At 54.9% G+C, this 24,668-nt stretch overlaps 2 protein-coding genes across 4 annotated transcripts in view; one reads left to right on the forward strand and one right to left on the reverse strand.

The window, feature by feature from the left end:
- Positions 1–8,260, forward strand: part of TASOR2 (transcription activation suppressor family member 2) — a 35,252-nt gene extending 26,992 nt beyond the window's left edge. The window contains exons 18-24 of one of the 3 annotated variants that reach the window (XM_032105636.1): positions 356–3,604; positions 4,220–4,345; positions 4,595–4,748; positions 5,427–5,532; positions 6,653–6,831; positions 7,154–7,274; positions 7,570–8,260. In XM_032105636.1, coding sequence (XP_031961527.1) covers positions 356–3,604; positions 4,220–4,345; positions 4,595–4,748; positions 5,427–5,532; positions 6,653–6,831; positions 7,154–7,274; positions 7,570–7,573 — 3,939 coding nt within the window. In that variant the 3' untranslated portion in view covers positions 7,574–8,260. Of the gene's footprint in view, positions 1–355; positions 3,605–4,219; positions 4,346–4,594; positions 4,749–5,426; positions 5,533–6,652; positions 6,832–7,153; positions 7,279–7,569 lie in introns of those variants that run through there. The other 2 variants (XM_032105637.1, XM_032105638.1) reach the window with 2 other exon arrangements.
- Positions 8,261–9,083: 823 nt separating this feature from the next.
- Positions 9,084–23,075, reverse strand: GDI2 (GDP dissociation inhibitor 2). Its single transcript, XM_032105648.1, has 11 exons — positions 22,878–23,075; positions 15,384–15,491; positions 14,696–14,795; positions 14,140–14,274; positions 12,829–13,027; positions 12,436–12,567; positions 11,899–11,998; positions 11,072–11,243; positions 10,377–10,521; positions 10,160–10,214; positions 9,084–10,086 (listed from the first exon to the last, which is right to left on the reverse strand). The coding sequence occupies exons 1-11, from the start codon at positions 22,920–22,922 to the stop codon at positions 9,931–9,933; spliced, it is 1,347 nt and encodes a 448-aa protein (XP_031961539.1). The 5' UTR covers positions 22,923–23,075; the 3' UTR covers positions 9,084–9,930.
- Positions 23,076–24,668: the final 1,593 nt, after the last annotated feature.

Consider the following 24,668-nt stretch of genomic DNA (forward strand, 5'->3'; position numbering starts at 1 on the left):
CGCAGGCGGCAGTGCCGTGCTTTGCATCATTTCCCTCATCCCTCTGGTGAAATCCATGAAAATTCCATTCTGGATTGAGTTTTTAAATTAATTTTTCCACTTTCTCCAGTCTGCGCATGGTCAGGAGTGGAGGTTTTTGGGGTGAACATAAAACGTGGGGCTCTGCTGACATTTTTCCAAGCCTGAATTCTTGAATTAAAAGAATTCCTTTAAAACTTCCACTCCTGAACAAAGGAGCAGCTTCCATCAGGCTGGAACTGCATGAAGGAAAAAATTCCAGGTTTTCTTTCCTGCATGGGTGTCTCATCTCCTGCGTTTTTCCATGAGGATTAACCTCTGGATTGTGTCGTTCCAGGAGGAGCCGGTCAAGGAGAACCTGCTGGATTCCAGGATCACCCCCAGCCCTTCCCAGGAGCTTGGCTGTTCCGGCAAATCCCCGGCTGAGTTTTCCAACCCCGGCAGCCAAACGCCGAATTCCAGCTCAGCTCCATGGACAGACCCCCCCTGTGTGCTGCAGGAAAATGGGGAGCAGCAGGAAAACCAGTGGGAAGCAGGCTCAGGGAGTGGCCCCGGCCCTCCCGAAGATGGGGAGGGAATGGGAGACTCTGGACACCCTCTGGAAGTTGAGGATGGCAGCTGGGCCGCTGGCACTGATCCACAGCCTCCCTGTGATTCCGTGCCCTTGGAAGCAAATCCCGCGAGTGCAGAGCCTGGGGGAGCCACGGAGGAAGGGGTGGAATCCCAGGAGCCCTCGGAGCATTTGGGAAAAGAGCAGAGAGAGGTGGAGGAGGGAAAGGAGGAGGAGTTTGAGGATGAAAGCTCCTTCCTGGGACCTGTGGATTTGATGTTGTCTGAGAGCAGCGATGCCGAGATGGAATGTGAGCACCGCGAGCAGAATCCAGGGAATTCGGCGTCTCCAGAGGAGCTTGGTGTTCCTGAAGAGGACCCCGTGCCCAGCCCCACCTCCCTGGCATCCCCCTGCCCCGACAGATCCACACCAGCACTGTCAGATGGGACCGGGACCGACCCCGAAGGGTTTCCCGAGGAGATGTCACCAAGCCGGGATGAGCTCCCGGATCCCTGGGATGCTCCGGGCAGCGCGGATTCGGAGATAGATGGGCTTGGTGCAGCCAGCCCGGCCGAGGTGGGGTCACCCCACAGTGACAGCGGGGAGCCGCTGTCCCCACCTGATCCCAGCCCTGTCCACGAGGCGCAGCCCGACAGCGTTACGGGAAACCCGGGAGCTGCTGGAGACGCGCTCGGGAATGGCTCGGAGCAGAAAAACTGGGATCATGCACCCTCTGCAGAAAGGTGGGAGCCTGCCAGGAGCACGGCCAGCCTGGAGTCCCCCCGCAGCCAGGGAATGACCCTGACCCTGTCCCCCGACTCCAGCTCCGTCTGCCTGACCTCTCCCGATGGATCCGTTGATCCGTGGGCTGCTCCAGAGGATCCGCCCATGGAGAGCCTCCAGTCGCCGTCCCAGAGCGAGCTGGGAAGGAGCAGCTGCTGTTCCCAGGCGTGTGGGGATGATGCTGATCCTGAGCTGGATTCCCTGGACACTGAGGAATCAAACCAAGGAGGGAGCAGGATTCTGGTGGAAGAACAGCATGGAAGCGCCGCTGCCAGCGGCACAGAGGAGCTGGATGATCCCATGGGAGCAGGAGATGGCCGGGACTCCCCCTTGGACTATGCAGACACAGGAGATGATTCCAGAGCTGAGGAGAGGGAGGATGAGTTCCCTGAGGCAGAGAATTCCCCTGGGAATGACACAATGAGCATGGAAATGGCGGCTGACACTCCACAGGAGCCGGGCATCCCTCTCCACCATCACCTCCTGGAATCAGAGCCCCCATCCTCCTCCATCCGGGAGGGGATCTCGGCCATCAAGGAGCTGCCCAGGCAGCAGCAGAACTTCCCAAATATCCATGGAGAGCCAGCTCCTGCTTCTCCCCCTCACACTGGAGGCTCAAATCCCCCCATTCCCGCGGTGCCGAGCCGGCGGGAGTCGGTCCTGTGCCGCCTCTGGAAGCCGTGCTGGGAAGGAGGAGCTGCCCAGGTGAGCGTGGCTGCCTGGAGCCTGGATGGCTCCTTAAATCCCAGCTGTTCCCAGGAGGAGATGAGAGCTCCGCACTCCCCCGCGGATGAGTTTGTGCCAGCCGAGCCGGGATCTGCTCCTCCTTCTCCGTGCGATCCATGGGACGATCCCGAGGGTGCTGAGCCGGGCTCTCCCCTCCCTGAGGCGCTCCCTGGGATGCTCCCTCCTTCTCCGGACAGTGCCCGGTGGTCCGGGAGCTGCGGCAGCGCCGGGAGCCAGGCAGGGGATGCCGGAGGGAGCCCCGGGGAGGAGCCCATCCCGCCCGAGGATCTGGAAGGAGGCAGCATTCCCAGTCCTGCTCCCTTCCCAGCCCGGGAGTGTCCCCTGTGCGAGCCCTGGGCTGGGTGTGAGCACAGCCCCGAGGGATCCGAGGCGTTCCCTGATCCCGACTGCGCCGGCTCTGAGGTGGGAGAGGGAGAAATCCCTGATTCTCCCATGCCAGCGTCGCCATTGGGCGAGCACAGGGATCCCTCCGGAGAAAGCCCGGAGCTCAGCGATGCCGAGGATATTTCGGATGAGCTCCCAAGGGAAGAGCAGCTCCAATGCCAGGACGGACACGAGGGCTCGGCCTTTGAAGATCCATTGGAGAATTCCTTTGGTGACTCAGAGCAGGAATATTTTGAGGGCAATTCACGCTCCCCGCTTCCAACCAGGAATTCCTGCATCATGAGCTCCTCAGATGCTGCAGGAACAAGGACTAGCTGGGACAACTCCCCCAGGAGCTCCGTGCACATGGAGGAGCACGGAGAGGACTGGGATCGGGGGATCCCCAGGGATTACGGGAGCTTCATGGTCACTCGGCAGTGCCAGGAGAGGATGGAAAATTTCCAGCTTCCAAAGAGGCGCAGCCGCCGTGCCCGGGAATCTCCTCTGCTCCGGTCCCTGATGGGGACCTGGAGGGGCTTTGAGGAAATCACCCAGAACACTTTGGACATGGAATGTCTCCGCTTCCATTATAAGCTAAAACAAATCCTAAGGAATGGCAAACCTCCCTTTTCTACCTCCAAAAGCATCTTCCCAAAAGACTTCTGTGCCCCCATCCCGCTGTCCCCACGCAGCAGGAGCCCCTTGCAGGTGACAATTCCACCTTCAGACGCGTGGCTGGGCGGGCTCCACTCCTGCCGGCACAGGGATAACCGGGATACCAGGAGAGCCAGATCCCGGGCCCGGAGCCGGGATCGCAGGGCTCCCTTGCACCTCGGGAAGCTCCGATACGACCGCGCCCTGCCGGACTCGCGGGGGGACGTCGCCGTCATCCTGGACGAGTATTCCGAGTTCCAGAGGGTGGTGCTGAGCAGGGCCGAGGCCAGGAGCGAGGGCCCGGCGCAGGGAGAGGCCGGGAATGCGCGGGTCGGGATGAGCCGGCCCGGCAGGACGGTGGCATTCGGGGCGGTGATCGCGGAGCTGCGCGGGGCCCTGCGCGCCCACCTGCGCCGCGTGGCCGACGGACAGCCCGGAATGTTCTACCTGCTGGAGACGGGACAGGAGCCGTTCTTCGACAGGGTGAAGGTAGGAGCCCTCCCTGGATTGGGGTGGTTTGGGGTGGGCAGCTCCAGGATAGAGCTGAGGGTGGCAGGAACAGGGAAGCTTGGGCAGCCTGGCAGGGATGGTTTGGTTCCCTTAGCCCAGGAGCCACCTCAGCTCCCAGCACCAGGAATTGGAGTCAGGAACTGAGGTTGCACAGGAGCCTTGGGATTGGGTTGTCACGGAATCATGGAATGGTTTGGGTTGGGAAGGGATCCTAAGGATTATCCAATTCCAACCCCGTGGGCAGGGACACCTTCCCTATCCCAGGCTGCTCCACATGGCCTTGGGCACTGTCAGGGATCCAGGGGCAGCCACAGCTTCTCTGGGAATTCCAGCCCAGCCCCTCCCCGCCCTCCCAGCCAGGAATTCCTTCCCAAGATCCCATCTAAAACAACTCTGGTTTAGTGTGAAGTCCAACCATTCCCAGCACTGCCGAGGCCAGCACTGCCTGTGTCCCCCAGTGCCCCGCCCACGTGGCTTCTGAATCCCTCCAGGAATGGGGATCCCACCCCTGCCCTGGGCAGCCCATTCTCCTTCCTCTCTCCTTGTTCCCAGGAGAATATTCCCAATCCAAACCTCACCTGGTTTCTGTTCCAGGCCTTGCTGAAGGATGAGGGCTTTGTGAGGACGGAACCCCTGAACTTCTGCGGGGCCGCAGGCCGGGACGGCGAGCGGCTGCTGGTCATCGTCAGGAACGAGGACATCTCCTCCCACATCCACAGCGTGAGCCTCCGTCCCTCTTGTCCTGCTCTCTGTTCTTTAATCCCAGCATCCGTTAAAAACGTTGGAACAGCCCAGCTCAAAGCAGTGAGGTTGGGCTTCTCTTGTCCAGCCACCCGGTTCCAGGGATTGTTCCATCCCTGTGGCACCGTCCAGCTTTGGGGTTGGGATGTGGGGACAGGAATGGTGGGATGGGCTGGGATGGGCTGGGCTCTGTGCATTCGGGGTGGCACAAAGCCGCTGTGCCCGCAGGTGCCGTGCCTGCTGCAGCTGAAGCGCTGTCCCGGCGTGGTGTTTGCCGGAGTGGACGATCCCGAGGATGTGACGGGTGACACATTCCAGGAGCTGTTCCAGGCCGGAGGCTTCGTGGTGTCCGATGAGGAGCTGTTGGAAAGGGTGACCCTGGGTGAGTCTCGGGGCGTTTGCTGACACATTCCCAAATCTTCCCATTGATTCTGCTTCCAGTGGGGAATTCTTGCCCCTCTCTCTGATGTTGGGATCCCATCGGGATAGAGGACCCAGCTCAAGGGTCCCCAAAACATCCAAGAGCGGGAGAGGGCTGTGCCAGGATGTTCATTCAGCCTGGAGAACCATGGAATGGTTTGGGTGGGAAGGGACCCTAAGGATGATCCCATTCCACGGGCAGGGACACCTCCTACCTCCCCGTGTCCAAGCCCCAATGTCCAGCCTGGCCTTGGACATTCCAGGGATCCAGGGGCAGCCACAGCTGCTCTGGGAATTCCATTCCAGCCTCTCCCACCCTCCCAGCCAGCAATTCCTTCCCGATGTCCAATGGAAAAGGGCCTTCAGCTCCTCGATGGGAAGTGGCAGAGGGAACTGAGCCAGCTCCTCTGGGAGCTGCACCACGAGGTGACAGGGCCAAGCTGCCCTTGTCCTTCCAGATGCCAGGGAAAAACCTGCACCAGGACATGATCCCACTGCCCCACCCAGTGAAGTTTGAGGTTCCATCCTTGTTGGAGGGACTCAAAATTCCCCTGGACACCCTCAGGTGGCCCAACTTTGAGCAGGCCCAGAGACCCCCAGGTGCCCTCTCCACCTATCCCTGGCTCTGGTGTCCCCTCAGGCCAGCTGAAGGAGGTGGTGAAGGTGCTGGAGAAGCTGAACAGGAACGGGAGGTGGAAGTGGCTCCTGCACCACAAGGAGAGCAAGAAGCTCCGAGGAGACCTCAGGTAACGGCTCTGCCTGGAAATCGGGGATTCTTGGGATGGAGAAGCAGGACTTGGGACCTGGAGAGCATCAGATGGCCTGGAACGTTTTCCTGGATGTGATCCTGGATGCGATCCTGGATGAGGCAGAGCTCTGGCAGCTCTCCCGGCTCCCTGCTGGGCTTCCATAAGGCCCTTCCCTCTCTCCCTGGCAGGGATGCCCTCAGGGAGTGCTGCAGGCTCCTGGAAAGGCCCAGATTTCCTTGGAGGAGCTGCACATCCCCAAAACTCCAAAAGCAAACTTCCCTCCCTTCCCACCAGCTCATCCCAACTCCTGAGACACCCCCGGGAACTCAGGGCACCTTCCTGGGGCTCTTCCCCCTCTGCTGCTTCTTTTTCCGTCCCATCACATTTGGGATGTGGGATTTGGGATGGGATGAGGAGCCCTGAGCTGGTGATGAAGAGAGGGAATTGCCACTCCAGTTCCCACCGTGGATGATTGAAGATGGAGCTGCTCTGGCGTGGGCTCATCTGTGGCTCTCCCTGGGAAGGGTGGAGTGAGAAAACTCCTGGGCTGGGATAAAGGAAGTTTAACAGGGAAAGGAAAAGCTGGGCATGCAGACAAAACCAAGGAATCCATTCCCCGTCACAGGCCAGGGCTCCACCGTGACTTGGGAACACCCACACCACCTCTCCAGCATCCCCTCTTCCTTCTTTTCCTCCCACCTTCATATCCCAGCCATGATTCCAGGCTCTGGAATATCCCTTGGGACAGTGGCAGTCACCTGTCCTGGCCAGGCCCTGGAGGGGTGGGTGAGGAGCAGCTTTGGCTGTGCCAAACCCTGCTCAGCAACAAAACATCCCAGAATTATCCACAGCTCCCAGCACAGATCCCAATGAGCACAGATCCCAAACAGCCCCACAGCAGCTGCTGAGATGAAAATGAACCCAATCCCAGGCCACAACCTGGGAGCTGCCTGGAGCAAGGGGGAATTTGTCACTTTTGATCCATATGGAGCAGCAAAAGTCACCCAATGAGACTGGAAAAAACACCTGGAAGGGCAGATCCCACCCTCCCTGCTCATTCCCTGGGAAGGGGGGAGAGGGATGAAGCCCCTGAGCCCTCCCCGTGCCCCTCTCTCAGCAGGGGCGATGCCCAGAAGAAGCAGCTGCTGCTGAAGTGGTGCCAGGGAGCGGAGCTGGTGGAGCTGCTGCACTTCCACGGCTGCGACTCCCCGGCGGCTCCCGAATCCCGGCACATCCAGTGCCTGCTGGAGCTGCAGGTGCGCCACATCCACGCCAGGTTCGCCGTGTATCTCACAGGTAAAGGCATCCCACACCCAGCCGGTGTGAAATTGCCTTGGAAAGGGATGGAGGAGGGGTGAGAAATCCCTGTTTTCCTGCCCTTCCTGCGGGAATCGCTTGTTCAAGGTGTGGGTCAGGTGTGAGTGGTGGAAAGCAACCGGATTTTTGGAGGTCGCTGAATTCCAGCAGTTTTGGAGCCTGTGGGTGGCTTCACGCTCCAGTTCTGGCCTTGTTGGCAAAGCACCAGAGCAATCACAGTGGGATTTAGGGATATTTCCCACACATTTAAGAACAACCTCATTTGTTTGAATTAATGATCCTGCTGCTCCTCCCCTTGCAGAAAATCCCAGCGGCAGCAGCAGCAGGGAAATCCTGGAAAGCAAAGGAATTCTTGTGGCTGACATCAACACCTTCCTCGGGACGGTGCAGAAAGTGGCTGCTCCGTTCAGAAGAAGCTACTGGTAAGGTGGGAAAGCTTGGGATTGATCCCAAAATCTGGGAGCAGCTCTGGGGTTGTCTGTGGGAGGGCCAGCAGGGAGCTCTGCTCCTGCAGCAGAGCAGGGACTGTCCCAAAGCGCTGGATCTGGGGTCTGCCAGCACTCAGGGCTGGCTCCTGAGCTGTATCCAGGAGAGCCACGCTTGGCACTGCTGGAAAATGGGAAAAACTCCAGGCCTGGCCCTGGGGAAGCTCTGCAGGAGGCTGGCACTACCCAGAGGGAGCCGGGCACTGACCTGGGCCACGTCTCTGTGTTGCAGGTGACAAAGCGAAGCCACGAGGACACAGCTCGTCCCCAGGCCCTGTGGCACCAGTTTGGGCATCCCAGTCCCGCAGGGAACATCCCCACCGTCCATCCCAGTGGATCCCAGACATTGCTGGGGGTGGGGGAAGGTCGGGTTTAGCTCTGTACATAAATCTTATTTAAAGCTGGGAAATGCAAATCCTCGGGGGATTCATTCCCTGCCACCTAGTCCCACATAGGAAAGGTTCTTTTAACGGTACAGGTAAATTATTGGAATGTTTTCAAGTCTTTAGAGCAGCTGCCATTGGAGCATTTGGAAAAGGAATTTAATTTCCCAAAGTTTACTTGAAGGCTAGGAATGAGAAGAAATCCATTTTCCACCTGGCTGTTGCTGTCCAGGCCCCGCCCAGGCCCACACTACATTTCAGCTCACCCCTGTTGCCTCCTGGTACCAGTTCCCTGCTGGGACTCGACGCCTTCCAGCACGTGGAATTCTTGTAAATAGCAGGAAGCCGGGATGCAGGAACAGAATAAGCTCTTATTTATGGGGGCCGGGATGGAAACGCCACGTCCGAGCCCCGTTCCCAACCCGGCTCCGCGGGGCAGGGGCGTCCTTTCAGTTTGTTTTTAAATCCAAGACTGCGAGGCCGTTGTGTACAGGATGAATTTGTAAAGAGTTTGATTAATAAAACCTCCAAAAAAATGAACTTTCCCCCAGCTCTGCTTTCTGGAGAGGGGATCCCGCTCAGCATCCAGCCTTTTCCAACACGGGAAAGGGAGGGCAGGGGTTTTTCCAGCTGGGGAGAGGTTGGGAATCAACAAAGGAGTGAGCAAGAGCATGGTGAGCTCCTGGCTGATGGATCCCATCCTGCTTCCCAGGAAGGATGGAATAACCAGAGGAACAGCCAGGGTCCAGCAGGTAGGGACAACAAATCATTTATTTTCCACCTGCATGGGGGAAACTTCCTGGCCCCGCTCCAGCACCAGCTCCTGCCAGCTCAGGGTGGGAAGTGTTCCTGGAAGTGGCACCTCAGGAAGTGCCAAAAGCCCCGGCTGGGAGGAGGGAGAGGGGAAGCCCCAGGTGGGTTCAGCTCAGCTTTGGGCCTGCGGTAGGATCAAAGCCCAGTTCCTGTGTGGGAATGGCACCAGCTGAGGGGAGCCCCTGGAGAGCTGCTCCAAGGCTTTTCCTGCTTTCCTGGCACTTGGCATGGCTGTGTCTGCCCAGTGCCAGCCAGGGAATCGGGATCGCTCTGGATTGGAACATCTCGTGTTGGGGATGGAGAGGAGCCCCAAGCAGGGATCATTTACTGCTGCTGTTCCCAGCTGTGGCACTGGGGTGGCTGCGGGGAACAGGGACTGAGAGCACAGCCTGAGCCCTGCCGAAAGCAGCCACAGCAGCACAGCCTGGGAAGAACAACCACGGAACCAGGAAACGCTCACATCTCACCCCTGACAGGCAGAGATCCCGTGGGATCTGAGCCTGGAGCTGCTGCTCCCAGAACTGAAGTGAATCAGACCAGAGCCCAGGACTGGTTTCCAGAATTTGGCTTTACTTCGCAGTACAGAAATCATTTGGAGCCTTCAGGAGACACGAGAAGCACAGGCTCTGTCATGCCGATACCGCAGCGCCGTTTGGTCCATCCGAGAAGCCACCAGGGGACAGAAAATACTTCCACATCTTGCCTGCTCTGTAATTTGTTCTCTCAATTTTATTAAGATTAAAACACAAAGGAGCCTTAGGCACAGCTGTGTCCCAACCGATGTCAACAGGTTTAGAAGCTTAAGTGGAGGTTAAGTTCTGTGCCCAGAACGAAGCCAACATTTGCTGCTACAATAGGTGTGGGCTTTGTCCATGATACAATTTTGCCACAGAGTTAAGATTGATGGGAGAGACTTTAGGGATGCTGTCCACAATAATGGAGTGCTCAGTTTCTATTTTCCTTGATATCAGGTTTGAGTGACATCAGCGTCACATCTACGAGCTCACCAGAAGCACAGGATTGTGAAGGATGTTTTACAAATGATTAAAAAGACAAGGTAAGACACAGCTGTCAATGAGTTATTTCAAATCTGCACCCACGTCTACGTCTGCAAAAATAATAATAATAATAATAATAAGTTCAGTCTGCCTTTCGCTTACGAGGTTAGTCAGGAAATCAGTCAGGAATTTGCCAGATTCTGGACAGCAGCCCTACTAGAATGAAATAATTAACACATGATATCCAAAAAGGGAACATTACCAGTGCAGTACTCTTCAATCTCTCAGAGATGGGATTACAAAAGCAGGCCTTACAATATTGAATTTCGTACAGTGTTCATTAAGTTCCTTATATATTCATATTAGCCGATTTAAATTTCTCCTAATTAGAGACTCTCATTACTGCTGCTCCTCCTCCCCGTAGATGTCGTTTTTCTTGCGTTTCATCTCCTCGAAGTCGAACTCTGATCCCATCATCCTCTTATAAATATCTTTGATGTCGTCGCACGTCGTCTCAAAGTGGGTGGTGGCGTCGTAGGTGCGCGAGATGAAGATCTGGAAGCAGAAGCAGCGTTGGAGCCCCGAGCTGGAGCCTCTCCCCTCCCAGCCCAGCTCAGCCCTCACTCACCTGGCTCTCAGTTCCCAGGTCGGTCGGTGCAAACAGGTCACTGATGCTCACAAACCTGGAAAAGGGAGAGAGAAAAAAGGTTCAGGATGGTTTTAGAGGAGGAATAGTTCGATCCAAGGGCATCGCTCAAGGTGCTGAGGAAACTCAACAGCTCTTGGCAGCCAAACGGCTCCAGATCTCCCAGCAGAGCAGGGAGCAGGGCTTGCTGAGCACCCACTTCTGCTCAATGGGCTCCAAGAGGTCCAAGGCCGGCTTGATCTCCTTCTCCGGATCCGCGGTCTCCACGGTGGTGCTGGCGATGGCGATGTACTTGCCCTGCGCCGCCACGTTGTGAGCAGAGGAGATCATGCACACGTAGATATCTGGGGGGACAGGGCACAGCTGCATCCCAAAACCTCCTCCAGCCTCATCCCAAAAACCTGCCTGGGCCTCTTCCCGCTGCCCTGACACTCAGCACCCCCTGGATTCTTCAGAGAACCTGGAATGAGTCCCATCCTTGCTCTACGTGCTCTCATCTCTTGGCTGGGGGGCCTGGACATGGGAGATCTCCAAAGCTCCGTTTCCCACGGCTCTGACGGTTCCTGAAATCCAGTGGGGTTCCCAGTGCTCTGTTCCAGGCGGAGGCAGCACCTCCCCTCCTGCACACAGCCCTCACCCCCTCCCGGACACCCCACGGCCCTCACCCACCAGTCTGGGGCGCTTCCTGCCGCAGGTTCCTCACAAGCTCCAACCACAGGCTCCTCCCACCTCCCCCAACGCTGCTCTGAACTGAAGCCCAGCTTTGCTGGGGCCTAAACGTTCCTGGACAAGGCTAGGAAGGGTCCATTTCCCCGTCTGGTCCGCGCCTCACCCGCAGAGAGGCCGGTAACAACCGCTGTCTCAGCCCAGTGGTGAGAGCTGCTCTGCACACACCTGATTTCCGGTTGACCTGGTTCTGTGGAATGATGATCTGGCACGAGTTGGCATCGTTCGTGTTCTTGATGGGGTGGCTCAGGATGCAGATTACCCGGATCACCTGGCCCACCTTCGTCACACGGTCCGACACGTAGCTGGGGTCGCAGATGAGCTGTTTGCAGCGAGCCACCTAAGCACAAACATGGAAATATCACTCAGTTCACATCAAAAATCATTTTTCTGGTAATAATTTAGTATTTCATCAATCTCAAGCCTCCAGGCTGCTCACACTTGGGCACATCAGTCTCTAGCATGAATTGTCACCTCTGCTCCTGGCCAGGACATGTCCTCCCCACCCCAAGGGACATGTTATCCCACCAGCAAGTGCTGAACTGTCCCGTGAGTGCCTGCTCCAGTCAGGAGCATGTTCAGAGCTTCCAAGCAGCCTGCAGCATTCCCAGTTTTATGCAGCCAGGTGGAGGAGAAGCTGCGGGAAGGCCACGTGCCAGCTGTCAGAGCAGCTAAAAACGCCAAGGGCAGAGCTGGTTCCAGGTTAGACACAAGGAACAGCTCCCTTCCAGCTCAGCCAGCCTGATTTATTCATTGCCAGCCCATGCAGACTCCATCCCAACTCCTGGAGCAGGGATGCTGGAATGAACTCCAGCCATCAGGACATTGTGTCTTCAGCAAGCTGGCACAGGGACAACAGCCCCAGCCCAGCAGGCTTGGCCCTTCGGCTTAGAGAAGGTTTTTCTCTGTATTTTTTTTGATCAGACCCAAAAAATCTGCGTTCTGAGGGGCGGGATGTGGGGTGGGGAGCAGGGAAGGATGGGAAGGGACCATACCTCCCCCTCGGACTTGACCCCGACCACTTTGCCGTTCTCTATGACGATCTCCTCGATGGGCTTGTTGAGCATGTAGGTGCCTCCATAGATGGCACTGAGCCTGCAGCAGGAAAATCCCTTCAGCACCTCCGTGGCTGGACTGGAACAGCCCTTCCAGCCCGTTCCACTTGGAAAAACCCCACCTCAGACTTTACCCTCCTCAAAATCCTCTGCTTAAACACAAAGGGTAAAATACTCTGCAGACAGGATCTCTGAGCAAATCCAGGGGTAAACAAGCCCACAAAGAAGGAATCCCATGTGGAGGAATCACCTCTTCCTTACGAAGTGAGAGAACCACTAAGGACCACAGTATTTTTATACAGCATCACATCCTGGAAGCTCAAGCACTGACTCCCCACATCCAACTTCCCACATCCAACTCCGCACAACCGACACACTCATCTCCAACTCCAAACGTCCGACACCCACACATCCAACTCCACACATCCAACTCCACACCCCCCTGGAGGAAACCCGGAGTCAAAGCCAAGTGCTCACCGTGCAAATCCCTGGGGCAGTTCTCCAAGGCCATAAAGGGGGTACAGGTAGGGGCTTTTCCCGTATCGAGCCAGTGACTCGCTGTACAGCTTAATCCTGTTGATTGTTTCTTGGCAGGGTTGATCTAGATAGCTGGGAAGGACAGTTAGACCACTTGGGATGTTTCCCAAACCAAGACTTCCAGCAGAATAAACTCAAGAGCAAAACACTGATGTCCTGTGAAGTTTCTTCCCCACCCTCCAGCTGCTCCTGGCAGTGCTTCTCTGGGAGTTCCCTTTTAGGAGCACTCTGTGTCACAAGTTTTACTCAAGAACCCTCAAAGTTTAAAATAACCACTCATCCCATCATGACCCCAAATGCTGGGATTTGGGGAAGCAACTGACCGCCACTTACTCGTCAGTCCTGTAGAGAGCGAGGGCATGGCCTGTGAAATCAATGACATCTTGGCCCAGGTCAAACTTCTTGTACACATCCCTCATGGTGGTTTTCTTGGGATCCACGCCCTCGAAGGTCCGCGGATCGTTCTCATCAAAGTTGGCCACGTACACCAGGAATTTCCTGAACCGGCGCTTCTCGAACAAACCCATTAAGCCTAAAACCAAGGTTTGGTCAGAATTCAACAGATCCTCAGTGGCTTTTGTGGCTTTTCCATTGCCACAGAGTATCAGCAGTGGGTAAAAACCGCTGAGTGTTCAAACATGGGATGGTTTGGGTGGGAAGGGATCCTAAGGGTCATTACTTCCAACCCCATGGCAGGGACACCTCCCACTGTCCCAGGCTGCTCCAAGCCCCTCCAACCTGGCCTTGGACACTGCCAGGGATCCAGGGGCAGCCACAGCTGCTCTGGGAATTCCATTCCAGCCCCTGCCCACCCTCCCAGCCAGCAATTCCTTCCCGATACCCCATCTAACCCTGCCTGCCTTCAGCCTAAGGCCATTCCCCTTTGTCCTGTCCCTCAAACCCCAAACACAAGGCTGCACATTTATGCACCTGAATTCTCCACAAATTGCAGAAGCAAGACTGGACCTGCTGAAACATGAGGGCAGAGGCAGCACCTCCACTCCTGCCAGGATGAGTCTCTTGAAGACCACACAGGGCCAAACGGAAGGAATTCCTGATTCCTTCAGCAAACAGGAATATCTGCCATGAGGAAGGCTCAGACCTACAGATCTGGGGCCCTAACTGCAGGAGTCACTTTATCAGAGGTGCTGCTGAACACATCCCATGTCTGGAGCTAATGGAATGCCCTCTAGATCCTAATGGGTTTCACCACACTGTTATTAAGTTTTATTTGAAGAGTGACATTTAAGTAGGCAACAATTAAGGTTTGAGGTGCCACACGTTGGAATTAGTTATTCCAATCTGCCTGCAATGTTTTTCACACACACAATTTCAACAAGGACCCGACATCAAATATTTATGGCAAGGCTGGGAGCACAAGCCTCAAATATAAGCGCTCCTGAGGAAGGAAAATCCTGCCAGGTTCTCACCAGAACCTCACAGAACAGACAGCTCGGAAGCTCCAAGAAAACAGGGCTCAGGAAGCCCAAGGATCACACTGCAAGTGGTGTTTGAAGTCAAAGAGGTGCAGGAGAACCCCAAGGATGCTCCTTAACACAAGAGGAGCATCAAGAATATCCCAAGGGATGGGTTTTGCCTCTGTTTAGGGGATTCAGAGGGAACAAATAAGGTGCAGCTACTCACTGGAGGCCAAAGCTTCTGCCTCAGTGGAAGGAACTTTGTAGATCTTTCCTCCCTTGTAGACGAAGCTCCCCTCGATCACCTTGAAGTCCAAGTAACGAGTGACTTCTGTGTAGAGCAGCATCTTTACCAACTGACCTGGAAGGGGGTTTGGCACAGTCAAACAAGGACACAGCAGCTCCCAAGGCAGCTCTTCCAACATGACAAACCCTTCCCCAGCAGCACCATGTTCAATTCCCAGATAGGCTGAGACTAAAGCAACCAAGCCCTGGCTGGGATCTATCAATTCTTCCACTGCAGCAGCCCTGAGCCAGGCACTTCACAATCCATCCATTCCCTCATGCTCCAGGATGAGATTCCAGCAGCCACCTGTTGGTTTTAGGCAAAGGGAGCTGCCCCTTCACTGATAATGGGATTGGTCTAGACCAGTCCCAGTACTGGAACACGAGGATTCAAGGATAAGGATTTGTAAGGAATGACAGTGCCTGTCCCATTCCAGCACCCAGCACTAGCCCAGGCTGAGCTCACAAGGAATATTTGGGAGCTCAGGATCACTCACCATTAGCCATAAGGAATTTTGGAATGAGGTCCACGTTCCAGTCTCTTCCCCGCCCCATAGATTCTGGTGGAGTTCCTGGGAGATTAAACCTTTTGTAGAGCTTTGGAGAGAGAATACAGAACTTATTATAGCCCAGGAAATGTGTCTGGGTGTCATTCCTCCCACACATGTACACACTTTCCACCCCCACAGCTCCAGGCTGAACACAAGCTCTTCAGAGCCAGCTTTTGGCTGGAGTTTGAGCTCCAAGCTGAGTTCGGAACACACAAACACATCCAGTGAATTGTCACAGCAAGAAGCAGGCAGTGTAATTCTGCTCATCCAGGCTTTCTCTATCCAAGGCTTAAGGATTTGGGAATTTTTGAACTATTGATGAACTATTTAACAGGACATTCCTTAGTCAAATTTACAATTTAGCTGAAGAGTTTTAACATCCAGCTGTAACAGCTCTGGAATGCTCCGTGCTCAGATCCCAGCTGGGAATTACAGCAAACAAGCACAATCTACCAACTATAAACACCCACAGTGGTGTCTTCCCCACTGTATCTGGGGAGGAAGTCCCATACAACTTCCTGACTCAAAGGGAACCCTCGGAGTAATTAATTTGAAGCCACCCCAAGGCTAACTGTGAATAAATCCCATTTATGTGCCCAGGAAGGACACAGGGGATGGGTCTCTCCACACTTACATCTTCCAGGGGTGTAATGGATGCACTTTCCCCTCCATAGTACGAGTTACGATCCATGTGAAGGACTTTCTTTCCATTCACTGACATGATCCCGGAGAGGATGCATTCCTGCAAGAAGGATGCAAGGGACAGGTGAGCTGCACTGGAGTCTCCTCCTTCCCATTTTTCCCAAGAGCATGTTCAGACAGCTCCATTTGCAGGTAGCTGCACAGCCCTCTGAAAACAAGCACAGCAGTTGCCTCATTCCACAATTCAGGCACCTCTTGGAGGCAGATTAACCCCTTAATAAATTTACTGTCTGCTCTGGGCAAGCTACACAACCACCACCTATCATGACTTCCCAGAAGAATTTTTTTGGAATTCCATGCATTTGAGCTAGATTAGGAAAATCTGTCCTCTAAGCTACCAGCTTAAGGATGTCCACAGAGAGGCAGCAGGAGCATGAAATCTTACCTGGACTTCAATCAGCCTCCTCAAAACCTCAATTATTAATATCTGCCACACTAGGACACTCAAGAGAATCAACAGCTTCTCTTAGAGAGCAGCATAAAGAATAAACGAAGGCACTTGGCATTCATCACCTCAGCTCTGCTTTCCTTGCTCTGTCCCCACTGAGAGTCCCTGGAGCAGCAGATCAGCTGCTGTGTCTGACTGCAGCACCAAGAGGCTGAGCCTCACCGCAGAGCACACACAGCCTGCAGAACCAGCTCAGCGCTTGCACAACTAAATCCCCATTAAAACACGACTTTGCACCGGCTCTGGCATTCCCCAGCCAAAGAGCTTAACAGAAACTTGAATGTTTGTGTGCTTAGGACAGCTTATCTTGGAGGTTTTACTGATCTTGCTCTGCCTCAGCTCCCTCCAGCAGCAGAATTATGTCTGCACTGAGCTCTCGTTCAGCATCACGATCTCACAGGTAGGTCCTGGCCACATCTCACATTATGGGTGGGGTTTGGAGCTACCTGGGATAGTGGAAGTGTCCCAACCATGGCAGGATGGTTTTTTAGGTCCCTTCCAACCCAAGCCATTCCATGATTCTATGATCACCTTTCATTCAGTTTGTAAACCCCCATCCAGCTGCTGACAGATGCCACCACTGCACATCTGCTCATCCAGGCAGCCTGGCCCTCCTGCAGAGATCTGTGGCTCCATGAGATCCTTCCTGTTTACTCCACAAGCACCTCAGTCAGGACTCTCCTTCTGTGTCGCTTCCCCCTCCTGTGGCGTGCAGGAGGTTTATTTTCAACTCCAAACTGACCGATGCAGGTGTCAGTCAGGAAAACCACAAACACCAGGAGTTTCCCACTGTGTATTGTTTGTGTAAATCCCAACTCCAGTCAATCCTCGGTGTAAAGGAAGCTGTAAAATCAACTTCCCCAGCCAAGGCACCTCTCAGGGGGTTGTTTTGTGTTGAAGGTCAGACATCTGTAGGTGCAGGGATCGCTACCCAAGGATTTGCTGTTCTGGTGCTTCCAGGTGGCAACTGAAAAACCTTCTCCATTGGGATAGCAGGGCACTGCTGGCCAGTCTGTCGCCCACCAGGATGTCACCGAAATCCAGCCAAGGACCTGAGGAGCAAAGCTGGAGCTGCCTCGTGGACAGCAAGGATGCTCTGAATTCAATCCCTGAAGTCATGGAAGATTTCCAGCACAGTGCCCACAAGGCTTCATGATCACCACGTGGATCCTGAATAGTGAGCCACAGTGCTTCCCACAAAAGCTCTCCATGATCCATCAGCTGCTCCTTCCAGCACTGTACCATCCTTCCAAGGATCCTACAAGGTCCCTCCTTTTCTCCACACTGGTTCTGCTGGAGCAAGCAGAGACCCTCACAGCAGACACAGCTGCACCAAACCCTGTGTGAAGTCACTACTCAAGGCCTACAACGCTGAGTAACCACAGGAGCGAAAGTGGTTGCACAGTGTCAGCTACAGCGTTAATAATTAACCACACCCAACGTGGGACTGTCACACAAAGGGCATCATCAGCAACCAGTTAAATTCACAGAGTTCTGTGGTTGCACTCCTTGCTCTACCCTGTGATTTATCCCCCCTGGAACATCTCCCAAAAGCCTGGCTCACCAGCTCTGCCAGATGGTGGCACAGGACTGCAAGTGTCCAGGCTGGAGCTGAGCCACAAGGAAGCCAACCAGGATTTCACAACTAAGTAAGTATCAAAAGGAAGGACGGAGCTACAGTAAAAGCAGCATAAATTACATCCACTGGTCTGGATGTCAGCTGATTTCAGTCTCCCACTTAACTTCAAAGCATTCCTTGCTCTGTATTCCTAGAAGAGTGTGCATCCCTTCCCCAGGCCCAAGCTACCAGCATCCCCTGGAGTGAATCTGGGCACCAGCAGAAGATATAAGAGGCCTTAAGTACCTCTTCAATCTTCTTTCACACCCATTAAACACTGCTATGGGGACTGAGGTGGAGCTATTACACCACTATTTAATCCAAGGCTCATTGAACGCGTCCCTTCCATCAGGCAGGCTCCTGCCAGGCCCCGGAGCGCTGAAATCCTGCACAGGCCTTTCAGGGCACTTCCCTCTGCAGCCATGACGGCCATAAGGCACACGGAATGCACAATGGATTTATCCTCCCAGCTCAGCAATTCCTTTGGATGCTGTGCTGGCTGCATCCGCTGGGCCACGACCAGGAACCGCTTGATGTGTCACGGTGTCATTTGGGTCAGGGAGCGAGGAAAACAAACAGCCTGTGCTGACAAGGGGAGGAGTGGGAAGAGTTTAGAGTGCAAATAAAAAAGGGGAAGCATCAGAGTTCAAATCTGTGCATTTTTTTGCTGTTTTATAAACGTCGCCACCACCAAACAGGAACAGGGCGCAGCTGCTGACAGCAGCACCAGAACACAGCAGGGAGAGCTCTGGGTATCCAGCCGGGATCCAACAGAGTCTTCATGCAAACTGCAGTCACGCTGCTACTACAATCCACTGCCTCAGCCAGTTCAGGTTTCGAGGCTCCCAGGAGCTCATTGTGCTGCTGAATGAACGACAGAGCAAGTCTGAGCACGATCGATGTCGTCTGCAGCAACGCTCGGCCGCTGCAAATGGCCGGAGAACCAGGGAGGAACCAGCATTGGGAATCTGGAGACAGCACGTCCAGTGTGAACCCATGAAAATAAAAATACGGAGGAACTCAGAGGTATTGGTGTTTCCATGTTTGCTTAAGACCATCAGCTCTTTCGTGGCGTGCAGGAGCTGGTCATGACTAGACGTTGTGCATGCAGAAGCCTTGAGGAATGGAGGGAAGCAAGGAGGTTTCCATGGACTTTCTCCAAGTAGGGCGGCAGTTCAGAAAGGCTCAGACAGCCCGATGGAAGCTCGAGCCAGCGCCGGTCCTGTAACAGCGCCGAGGGGAGGACTGGGCACTAAGCATTGACCAAAATCCCTTCGGCTTCAGGAATGGGCTCTGGCACCACCAGGCTCTTTCTTCGAAAGGCAGGGCTGGGCTGTGGCCAGCCAGAGTCCCAGAAGGGCTGGGCTTGGAAGGGACCTCTGGAGATCTTTGGTCCAGCCCCCTGCCTAGGGAGGGTCACCTGGGGCAGGTGATACAGGCAATTCCAGCTCTCACCGCCTGACCCAAAGCTCTGCTCATCCTACAAACTGCAAAAACAACTCCTCACAGCACTGGAACAATCCCTGCTGCTACCAGGGGATGATGCAAGGGACAGCGACGCTCCACTTGGTCCTCACAGTCACTCTGAGGCTCTTTAAGCAACGAGGCCTGGGCCTATATGACCAATTAGATCCTGAACCAACGAGTTTGGCTCCTCTGCTCCTACAGAAAGTGAATCTGTAACTTTGTGATGGATTTAAATAGCTTTAACATGGGGAGGCAGCTGGCAGGTAAGAAGCTTATTTCAGCCTGCAAAGAGTGAAACCTCAGCAGGAACAGAGTATTCACCCACTGGGGATGAACTGGAGGGTTTAATTATCCCCAAAATTCGTCGAAAATAACTTTGTAGAAGCACAGAGGGCAGAAAACAGAGCCTGTCACCAGGCACAACATCCTGTTCCTAAATAACCCAGTGAGGAAGTACCAAGCCACTTCCACTCCAGAGAAGCGGAAATAATGGTGAACTGAAAAGAGAGGTGTGAAAATACAACCACGAGGAGTTCTCCAGCCTGTGATCACTGCACCAGATTAAAAACGCGTTTGTGCAGTAGGTCTGCAGGAAGATGATCCCTAATCTGCAACAGACCACGCACATGGCAGGCCTAAGCCCAGGACCTTAAAGCTACTAAGGTTCCAGCTACCTGGAGAAGCCATTCCCACCAGGAATGAGGCAGCTGGAAGATCTACCAGCTCTAATGCAGCCAGACCCACCAGGGCCTTGCAAACACTGGCACCTCACACTGATCCATGCAGGAGGGAGCAGGAGCCATATGGAGTTCATTACACCTGGTGGAAGCTTCAGAGGTTGTAGCAGCAGTAATTCAGGATTACTTTTCCCCACAGAGCTGACACATCTCTGTGAGCTGGCACTGCAACGGGGTCTCTGATTAGCACACAGGAGGGAAAAGCTGAAATAGTTTGAGTGCCAGTAATCCCAGTCCTAAAGCTGCCTTAGTCCTTCATTACTGGTTGAGGAAGAGATTAACACCTGAAATATTCATGTTGCACTTCCAGATCCATCCCAGAGGAATTTACACATGCACTCACGGAGCCCCTGAATGACCACTACAATGGATGTATTTGTGCTCTTTTACAACGCCTCCAACGACTCACTCTTCCTCTTTAAACCAACAACTGAACTTTCCCTTTGGAAAGAGGAAAAAAACCCCTCCACATGAGCAGCAGAGACACAGCATCTGAGCTACAACAGGGGCCTCATGGGGCTCCAGCAGCAGAATCCACTTGTGCCAGGATCAGCTTGGAGGAAGGGGTGGCTGCAAACCTCACCAGAACTTCCATGACAGCTCCTCTGGAAAAGGAACAATTGCATGTGTTTCCAGCTCCTTTTGCTCAGGAAGCCTGACTGTGCCAGCACTGGTACCAAAGCTGGAGGAGCAACCTTCAAACTTCATCTCTGACTGCAGAGGAGTCCTTTAGCCCAGCCTGATCCAGCTCCGCTCCGACACCACTCGCTGGCCACAATGGTTGAGCCAACACCAGGAATTTTAGGATGGCTGCACCAGCACCTCTGGTTTCCATTCTTTTCCACATGAGCTGCTCAAGACAAGATGAAGTCCACCCTAATTGGTATTTCAGAGAGAAAGCCAACACACCAGAAGCAAAATACGAGCTCCTGGATATTCCCAGGCTCTGAAGTTTGGTCAGCACACCTTAAAATCCGGCCCTAATTTATTCCTTTTAACTCAACTGCTGCTCATTAGCAGGAGCTTGTCTTAAAAGGGATTTCACAAGAGGCCTTTTGTCAAATTTACACTGGCATTTGTCAGTTTGAGCTTAAGCCCCCATGTTCACCAACTTGATACCCCGATCACACTAAAGCATAAATTAACATTTTAATGGAGCTCGGATCTATTGGAGGCCCCTTCACTACAAGCTCATTATATTTCACCTCCCCAAAAGTCCCTTTCCCTGCCTTGCTGAGCCAGGGGCAGGCTTTAGGACAGACTCCAGCTTTCCCTATCAAAGGGAAGAAGCTTTTTCCTCCTCAGCCATTCCTCCATCTCAAAGGGAGAGCCTTGAAAGGAATGAAAGCAACTGGGAAAGATGGGTGTCCCCTCCAGCAGCAGCTGGGAAGACGCTCCCACACTTTGCACATTTCCTTTGTGCCACATTCCAGGTTTGTTACCCTTCTTCCCAAACCCAAAAGAGGGGGATAATAATCCAGCTCTGCCTTCGGTGGGGTCCTGTGTCAGCAGCCACGATGCCTCTGGCAGCCCCGTCAATCACAGCGCCCAAACCACAGGAGGAAACGCGTGGATTTCAATTTAATCACCGTCACCAGGGAAAGTGGGGGAAATCCCTCCCGGCCAACCCCAAAGAGATCCCTTTGTCCAGCCACCTTTCCCCACTAACAGGAGGGAACAAAAGCAGGAAAGGCCGTTTCACAAGGAGGAAAACCTTTCCACCATATTGGATTTTCTTCCCCCCTTCTCCAAACAATGCCTCGTATTTGTAACCTGCAATCCGCCCTCCCATGGCATCTCCCGGCCTCCAGGGATGCAGGAACCGGGAGAAATGCTCCCGCAAACCTCCCGGGCAGCGGCACTGCCATGTTTTTTTTTTCCCCAGGGCTGCCTGCGGTGCGGGCTGCATCCTCCACAATAGGACAAAGCCCCACCACGGCTCATCCCCCTCCCTCCGCCGCACCCCCATCAGCTGTCAGCTTTCCTTAGGGATCACCGGGATGTAGCGACATCGCAGGAAAGGGGATTTTTTTTGGTGGGGGGTGGGGGGGGGAAAGGGAAATTTGACAGGCTCGCCAGCCTCCCATCCCCCTCCTGCTGCAGTCAGGGCTGGATGGAGCCGAAGGCTGCAAAGGCGGAGCGGGAATGGGGATGGAGAGGGGGGGGATAACCACGGCTGCCTCCACCCTGCACGGACCTGCAGCCACGTTAGGTTTGTGGTACAGGGTGGGGGGCAGGGAGATGTGCGAAGGGAGAAAAATAAGATAATAATTCAAAAAACAAATAAAAAGCGATAAATCCCCGGCGGCGTTTTATTGTCCGAGCCTCCCCACGCCCTCCCTCCGCAAAACAACCGCATTTCCTGGGGCCCCCTGGGAGCTGGGGGGCATCGGGGACGACGGGGGTGTATCCAAACACGAGGAGCTGTTATAATCACATAAAAACCGCACCCGGTGGTCCAGTTAGGGATGGGGGGAAGGATCCAGGGTGGGGATGGGATTGGAGCTGGGGGGTGCTGTGAGATTTAATAATGGGGAAATGACCGTGGGGTGCCCCAGCGGGTCACACACACCAGACCCCCGGGGTAATGCTGAGGGGCTGAGGGGGGAGGATCCCAGGCTGGGTTGGAAATGAATGGGGAAGGATCCAGGGTGGGGGTGGGACTGAAGCCGGGGGGGTGCTGTGGTAATTAAGGATGGAAGAAAGCAGCCGGGGTCCCCAGGAGGGTCACACACATCAGACCCCCGGTAATATTGGGGATGGGGACGGGGGGGAAGCACCCAGACAGAGTTGGGGGGGAGGGCTACAATGGACAGGTGACAGCTGAAAAAAAAAACCGACCTGAATGGGGTGAGAGGGGTGATGGTCAGGTGAGAGATTGAGGAGGGGACCGCACACCCGGGGGGAGGGGATAAAGGCACGAATGCCCAAGGCGGGGGGGGGCTCAAAGCTCAAACCCAGGCTGGGGGGGACGATCAGGTGATAGACGGGCAAAAGGACAGCGGCGCCGGGGTGGGTAAGGGATGGGGACGGGGATCAGCCGCAGGAGCCGGGGGATGGCGGGGGGGGGGGGGGGGGGGGGGGCGGCGGGGCGGGGCAGGGCGGCGGCCGCCCGCAGCAGGCCCGAGGCGCGGACGAGCGGCGGCTGCTCCTCACCGTGAGGCCGGTGCCCAGCACGATCACGTCGTACTCCTCATTCATGGCGGCGCGCGGTGTCTCAGGAGTCTCTCGGCCGGGGCTGAGGCGAACCGGTCGCTACGCGGGGGCCGCGGGAACGCGAGAAAATGGAGCCTCCGCCGTGAGGGGACCGCGCCGGGAGGGGCGGGGCCGGGCCACCTGCGCCCCGCCCACGCGCCTGCCAATCACAGCCCGATGCGCCACGCCATTGGCTGGAGGGGCCGTCACTCAAAGGGCGGGCGCGCTGCGCGCGCGAGCGGCGCTGCCACCGTGGTGGGGGCGCGGCACGCATGCGCAGTTCCATGGCCGCCCCTAGGGGCTCGGACTACGCCGGGGAGGATCTTTTATTGGGGGGGGGTCCGCAATTTGAGGGGGGGTTTCTCAATTTGGGAGGCTCCTTTATTTACTTTGGGGGTGTCCTCAGTTTAGGGAGCCCTCAATTTGGGGGGGGGTCCTTAACTTGGGGGGTCCTTTAATTGGGGGTGGTCCTCAGTTTTGATGGACCCTCAATTTGGGGGATTCCTCAGTTTAGAGGAGTTCCTCCATTTGGAGGGGGTCCTTGATTTGGAGACAGAAGTCGGTTTGGGGGTCCTCAGTTTTGGGGGAGGGGGGGCTGCTTAACTTGGGGGGGTTCCCCTATTTAGGGGGTTCATCAGTTTCGGGGAGTCGTCAGTCTAGGAGAGGGTTCCTCCATTTAGGGGGTCCTCCATTTGGGGGGTTTTCCTCAATTTAGGGGAGGGTCCTCAATCTTGGGGGTCCTCTATTTGGGTGGGCCCTCTCTTCAGTAGGGGATACAATTTAAGGGACTCCTCTGTTTGGGGGATCCTTAATTTCATGGGGTCCTCAATTTGGGGACCTTAATATTAATACAAATATGAGTATTTTAGGTTAATAATTAGGTTAAATAATATTGGGGAGGCCCTCAGTTTAGGGGGGGTCCTCTGGGGAGCATCCTCAATTTGGGGGGCTCTTCAGTTTGGGGGGGGTTGTCCTCAATTTAGGGGGGTCCTCAATTTTGGGAGATCCTTAAATTAGGGGGGCCCTCAAATTGGGGGGGGGGGGAGGGGAGGTTGTCAATTTAGTAGAGTCCTTAAATTAGGGGGTTCCTCAATTTAGCGGGCTTTAATTGGACCCCACACAGGAGGAGCCCCCCCTCAATCCCTCCCACATCCAGTGCTTTCCCATCCCATCGCAGGCATCCCGTGGAACCACCTTTAATGGGAAATTTGCTAATTATCCCAACAAAGACCCAGCATTAGGGTGCATTCCTACTTCCCAAACTCCACTTTTCACTTCTCCCACATGGCACCTCCCACATTTCCCCCTTTCCACCCCAAAACACGAGGCTTTTCCTCTCGTCCCGGTGTGGAAAATCCCACGCGTTTTCCAGAAGATTTGAGCTTTTCCTTGCGTTTCGGGTTTTCTTTTTTTTAAAATCCTCACCCCCAGCCCATCTCCACTTCCTCGTGGGAAGCAGGAATTTCCCAGCTGAGGGCTGGGATGACACCCCATGGATCAGAATCCCGGGAAGGAGCACGTAGGCAGCGGGCACGGCAAAGCCGCTTATGGCTGCCGTGGATTAGGCACCCATGGGGCTTAAGGCATCTTAATTTGATCCTAGGGCTGTGGATATCCCTGTGGAAGCACTGGGAATGATGGAGAAGCTCCCAAAATCCCGCGCGTGGTGGCTCGGAATGGGAGCAAAGCCCTTGCTTGGAAATGATTTGGATATTTGGAGGAGGAAAGGTTGGAGAGGCGGGTGGTGATCCA

The sequence above is a fragment of the Corvus moneduloides genome, chromosome 4 (assembly GCF_009650955.1).
Source record: "Corvus moneduloides isolate bCorMon1 chromosome 4, bCorMon1.pri, whole genome shotgun sequence".
NCBI classification, from domain to species: Eukaryota; Metazoa; Chordata; class Aves; order Passeriformes; family Corvidae; genus Corvus; species Corvus moneduloides.

Bases quoted from the DNA above. Each gene is read 5' to 3' on its own strand.
- GDI2 (XM_032105648.1), bottom strand. From the start codon at position 22,922: ATGAATGAGGAGTACGACGTGATCGTGCTGGGCACCGGCCTCACG. The intron at 15,492-22,877 runs GTGAGGAGCAGC...TCCTTCTTGCAG, and splicing joins TGCTGGGCACCGGCCTCACG to GAATGCATCCTCTCCGGGAT. The intron at 10,215-10,376 runs GTGGGTGCTCAG...TCCCTTTTCCAG, and splicing joins TTGGAGCCCATTGAGCAGAA to GTTTGTGAGCATCAGTGACC.